Below are 6,334 nucleotides of genomic sequence, written 5' to 3'. Positions count from 1 at the left end.
ACTCCCCACTCAACTTCAAATAAGAGAATAATTTATTTCAGTAACCTCCAACCAATGTAATTCTATACTAATAATAATATCCTAATTCTTTCACTGTATTTTCTACAAACAAACACCATAGGAAAATATTCTACTTTGCTTTATTCTCTTTTTTTTTGTTTTTGTGAGAGACACACTACCAACTCCTGCGTGGAAACAGCGCATCTTGACATTTGACAATTCATCATCTGTTGGTTTCTCATTTGACAATTGCAGTACTGGTTGAGGTGGGACTGCCTCTCTTTATATATTATGGTAAGGACTTGGCACATATGCTGTAATCTTCTAAGTAAGGGAGCCCAAAAGAAATTAAGAGATCGAAATGGGGAAGCAAGCTTCAACCAAGGTCTGCGTTACAGGAGGTGCTGGATATATAGGTTCTTGGCTTGTGAAGAAGCTCTTAGAGAAAGGCTACACTGTCCATGCAACCCTACGAAACTTGGGTAAATCCTCTCACACATTCCCTCCTTTATCTTCATTTTAACTCAGCTTTGTGCCTTCTCCCCGCTGAAGTTAATGAAATTTCTAATAGCAAAATTTGATATTGAATTGCAGATGACCAATTAAAAGTTGGGCTTTTAAAGTCCCTCCCTGGTGCAGACACCAGACTAGTTTTGTTCCAAGCTGATATATACAAACCCTACGAGTTTAGATACGCTATCCAAGGGTGTGAATTTGTGTTTCACGTCGCTACTCCACAGCAAACTGCTGGAAGTTCTCATAGCTCTCAGGTAATTATTCATCAATCATAGATGCCATAGCAGCTTAATTGTTATAAAAGTCATCTAAGATTTTCCTGTCTTTTATTTCAAAGGAAATCGTTGAAGCAGCTATTTCAGGAGTGAGGAGCATCGCTGAGTCCTGTATCGAATCGCAAAGCGTTAAACGGCTTATCTACACTGCGTCGATGCTGGCATCCTCTCCATTGACAAAAGATGGATTCAACCTCAAATCTTGCTTAAATGAATCCAATTGGACTCCATCTGATATTATATTTACCCATGGCTTTGAATATATGCGGGTATTCTCTCTCTTTCACTCTCATTCTTTCCATTTCCAATTGCCAAAAACAAGTCCAAATGACCGTATTAATTGCTGTTAGGCATATACTATATCGAAAACCTTAGCGGAGAAAGAGGCACTAAGATATAACGAAAATCCTGGAGATGAGAAGCTATTAGAAGTTGTAACTCTAACCTGTGGCCTTGTGGGAGGAGAGACTCTACTGCCGTACGTGCCTTTAAGCGTGGAAGTGATGTTTTCGCAACTTATTGGCAAACCACAAACTTTCGAGGGACTAGAATTGATGGAAGAGGTAATGGGATCAGTTCCTGTGGTGCATATCGAAGACGTTTGCGATGCGCATATCTTCTGCATGGAGAAACCCTCCATGAGAGGAAGATTCCTTTGTGCAGCAGCTAACCCAACCATCAGAGAAATGGCAACGTATTTTCTAGAAAACGAGTCGCAATACCAGATGCCAGAAGAGTAAGTATTGAAGTATGTGCTGGTTTGCATGCATAATTTGCTGGAATAGAAAGAGAAAGAAATTTTTATTTGATTGATTTTAATGGACAGGTTCATGGGAGAAGAAAAGAAAGGCATTGCATATGACTCCAGCAAATTGGTGAAGCTGGGTTTTGAGTACAAATACGACATGAAGAAAATATTAGATGATAGTGTAAAATGTGGGAGGCGACTAGGGTCTATCTTTCTCCATTAGTAGATTTATTCATGGCCTCAAAGAATATCATGAGCAAGATCAATTGTCTTGTTTGATTTACTATAATTAAATATTTGCGTTAGATCACGAATAATGCAAAAACATTATATATCATGCAAAAGAATCAAATATATAAATTTATATATGGACGAACGCCTTTAATTTCTTGTTAAGATCGGTTGACCAAATCTTGGCTTCATCTTCCGTAGCTAATTTTATTGGTGATTTATTTGTTTCGACCAGTTGGTTGGTCTCTCCCATTTGTATTTATGCTGTTAAGGTTTTAAATCATATATATATAATAAAATGACCTCCTCCAATTTAGTCTTTTAAAATAGCGTCTTGATTTTTATTTTTTATTTTTTGACAAAGATTACATTATAATTAATTTAAAATAATTTTTTGATTTTTTTGCAGTATAAAAACTGTCAATCCTCATAATTGCCCAACACCCACTATAAAAACTACCAATCTTCATCGCCGCTCATCCTCTACTCCCCCATCACTAAAGCAATCCTGTAAGGTGATTTTTATGGCGCAAGGCGATGGAATAAGGACCAATAGAGATTTTTCTCCATTAAAATTAATTATCTTTGTGTCTTTTGGCAAATAAAGAACTATGTTTGGTTGAATATATTATTGCATGCTTATACTGCTTCAGTCCTTGAAGAGATTTTTCTTTATATCAAACTTCTTCATGAACAAATTCAGGTTTACTATTAAATTCCTCAATAAATCATGTTTCCAAAACCAAATTAAATGCTTGATCTTACTAGTTTCTTTTGGCTTAATTTCTATAATTTTTTCTTCATTTTCAGTATAGAATTTGTTCCATGTGCTAAGTAACTCATACAATTTTCTTGAAGCTACTCACCACCAATAGGTAAATATTTTTTTCTCAATCCTCACTCTGCTGCCTCCGCACCATAAAAACCACCTTAAACAACTAGTTTAGTGACCTAGCCACTTAGGGAAAAGGTATAGAACTCTTTGTGATTGAATTTTGTTTCGTGGATGATTCAATAGACCATTGGGTGATTGATTTTGAAGCCACTAACCATGTTTGTGTTTCTCTGCAGAGGTTGAAGGAAATGAAATATCTTAGAGATTAGAATCTCTCATTGAGGACCGAAGATGGGACAAGTCTGGTAGTTGAAGCAGTAGGAGATGTACATCTTTATTTTGATATTTTAGGAAGATTGTTTTGAAAGACGTTTTATATGTACCTAGTTTCAAAAGGAACTTAATTTTTGTTACATGTTTATTTAAAGACGGTTTGACCATGAGTTGTAATAATAGTATTGCAATTTTTAGAAATCGTACTCTTATCTATAATGGATGGATGTCAAGTAATCTCTATTTTTTCAAACCAAATATGGACACATTGCTTGGAACTGAATTGACAAATAAAATACTTAAGACTTCTCACTCTAATAAGGCATACCTATAGCATTTGAGATTTTATCATATTAGCCAAAAAAGAACCACTAGACTTGTGAAAGATGACACCTTAAGTTCACTTAAGAAAGTTGAACTTCCATAATGTGAATCTTCCATAGAAAGTAAGATGACTCAGTGATCTTTTAATGCAAAACGAACTGAGGTTGTGAAACCATTAAAACTTGTGCACGTTGATGTTTGTGGCCCCATGAACGTCAATGTGCGAGGTGGTTATGATTATTGTGCAACATTTTAGATGACTATTCTAGATATGGTTATGTGTACCTAATGCACCACAAAAGTGAAATATTTGATAAATTTAAAGAGTTTCGTGCAAAAGTTGAGAAATAATTAGGTTTACTCACAGAGACTTTAGTATGATCGACATGGGGAATACTTATGGATAAGTTCTTAGGTTACCTTATAAAGAATGGTATATTGCCCCCAATTAACCACGCCGGGAGCTCCACAATAGAATGGTGTGGCAAAGAGAATGAATTGAACTTTATTAAACATGGTTCAATCAATGTTATGTAATTTGCAGCTGCATAAGCTTTACAAATGGATTCCTACATTCTGAATGATGTACCAACTAAATCCGCACCTAAAACTCTATACGAATTGTGGCACGAGAGGAAGCTAAGCCTTAAGCATTTAAGGATTTGAGGATGCCCAACCCATGCATTAGATAAAGATGTGAGAAAGTTGGATTCAAGGACAGAATTGTGCATCATTTTGAGATATCTTAAAGGAACAAAAGGTGGTTTCTTTATAACCCGAAAGAGAAAACAATTATACACTACAACAAAATAATCCTAAGACGACACTTTTGGGACGACACTTTTCTAAGTGTTGGGATAGACTTGCCAACATATGATTTGGCCAACTCTTTGTATAAGGGTTGGGATATGCATGCCTAAGGCAACGGTTAAATAAGAGTCGGCTTTGTCCAATACTATGCCGACACTTTCCTAAGTGTTGGGATAGACTTCTTGACAGACACGTTGGCCAACTCTTTCTATAAGGGTTGGGATATTCATGCCTAAGGCAACGCTTAAATAAGGGTCAGCTTTGTCCAACACTATGCCAACACTTTTGGGCCGACACTTTCTTAAGTGTTGGGATAGACTTGCCGACATACGCTTTGGCCAACTCTTTATATAAGGGTTGGGATATGCATGCCTAAGGCAACGCTTAAATAAGAGTGGGCTTTGACCAACACTATGACAACACTTTTGGGCCGACACTTTCCTAAATGTTGGGATAGACTTGCAGACATATGCTTTAGCCAACTCTTTGTATAAGGGTTGGGATATGCATACTTAAGATAACACTTAAATAAGAGTCGACTTTGTCCAAAGCTATGCCGACACTTTTGGGCCGAAACTTTCCTAAGTGTTGGGATAAACTTGCCAACATACACTTTGGCCAACTCTTTATATAAGGGTTGGGATATGATTTCCTAAGGCAACACTTAAATAAGAGTCGGCTTTGTGCAACACTATGCCAACACTTTTGGGCCGGCACTTTCCTAATTGTTGGGATAGACTTACTGATATACGCTTTGGCCAACTCTTTGTATAAGGGTTGGGATATGTATGCCTAATGCAGCAATTAAATAAGAGTCAGCTTTGTCCAACACTATGCCAACTTTTGTTATACCTTTTCCAACTATATAAAAATGTTTCCATATGAAAAACTCTCAATCTTAATAATTAACAATAAACACTTAAGTATGTTAATAATTATGTTATATAAATTTCAAAGTATTTATATATTCATGTAATATTTGTAGTATTATTTAGCATTATATTTTAATTCTTATTTTCATATCTTATTTAAATGATGACATCTTCAATGTAGTGTTTAAGGTTTCGCTTAGGGATAAAAGTTTTGGGGTTAAGGTTTAGGAAAATGAGTCAGGATTTTTCTGGGATACAAGTAAGTTTCTCTCGATTTGAAAAAGATATCAAGTTTAACAAAAATCCCAAGGTTTCTAGCTTACTCAACCTACAACTTTGGAGATTTACGGTTTAAGGAGATAGGTTAAGGTTTCTCAATGATACATGTAAACTTTTTATGGGTTTTTTTAAGCACGATGACTAACAAAAATCATCAAGTTGTCTAATGTTAGGTTAGGGGCATGGGTAAGATTCTCCATTGTAGTAGTTACAATGGGGATTAACAAAAATCATTTGATTCTAGGTAAACCAACATAATAGCACAGTGGATGATTTAATGCATAAAAAATGATCTTGGTGATTTGTGTTTGTCGCTTAGATCAACAAGTGGACACTTCAACAATTATACATTTTGTTGAAATTAAGGGTCTAGAGTTTAAGGAGATGAGTTATTAGTAGTGACTATCAAGGTACACCAAAATAGCATACTTTTGGAAATAATTCCAAAACATACTTATTTTAAAAAATAATTAAAATGTAATAATCTATACTATTATTTAAACCCCTATTTGAGTTGGTGTGACACCAACTCGATTGAAAAATTACAAAAATATCTTCCATATTTAAAATAAGTTATATTATCTTAGGGTAATTTAATTTTTAATTTTTAAAATTAAAATTCACATATAATCATGTTTGAACCCAAACCAATAGAGTTTGATACCATAAATTGCCATAAACATGTCAAAAATTTTGATACCTTGAATTGGATAGTTTTGAGTAGTTTAAAGGTTAAGAATGAGTTGCAGGTGAATAATTAGATGAATGAAATTCATTTTAGGTAAAAATATTAAGTATAGACAGAGATATTGGGATTTCAAGTTTGTTATGTTGAAGGTTTTGATTACAAGATAATTTAGCTTAGGCTTGTGTTTTGATTATTTGAAGTGAGTCTTTGGTAGATTGTTAATTGTGTATATTGTGTGGTTATTATGTGTGAAGCATCGGAACCATTGGAGCCTTCTACAAGCAAGGCGAAAGGCAAGGAAAAGCTAGTTTAAGCTTTTCGAAATTAGGCGAAAGCATGATTGGTGAGTGTTTGGAATCGCTCCTTGTAGACAGGATTCATAGTGTCAATTGAGAGCTTCAGAATAGCCTAAACCCCTATCCTAAGTTATGAGTGTAAGCTTTCTATTTCTCATTGATTTATTTTGGCAAAATGTGTAATTAT

At 34.9% G+C, this 6,334-nt stretch overlaps 1 protein-coding gene across 1 annotated transcript; it reads left to right on the top strand.

The window, feature by feature from the left end:
* The first annotated feature begins 312 nt into the window (after positions 1-312).
* On the top strand, positions 313-1,935 carry LOC105791361 (putative anthocyanidin reductase). Its single transcript, XM_012619400.2, has 5 exons — positions 313-482; positions 595-770; positions 854-1,060; positions 1,142-1,527; positions 1,618-1,935. The coding sequence occupies exons 1-5, from the start codon at positions 362-364 to the stop codon at positions 1,760-1,762; spliced, it is 1,035 nt and encodes a 344-aa protein (XP_012474854.1). The 5' UTR covers positions 313-361; the 3' UTR covers positions 1,763-1,935.
* Positions 1,936-6,334: the final 4,399 nt, after the last annotated feature.

Source organism: Gossypium raimondii, chromosome 8 (genome assembly GCF_025698545.1).
Source record: "Gossypium raimondii isolate GPD5lz chromosome 8, ASM2569854v1, whole genome shotgun sequence".
NCBI classification, from domain to species: domain Eukaryota; kingdom Viridiplantae; phylum Streptophyta; class Magnoliopsida; order Malvales; family Malvaceae; genus Gossypium; species Gossypium raimondii.
Note: the sequence above shows the minus strand (reverse complement) of the source record. Positions and strands in the feature narration are given on the sequence as shown.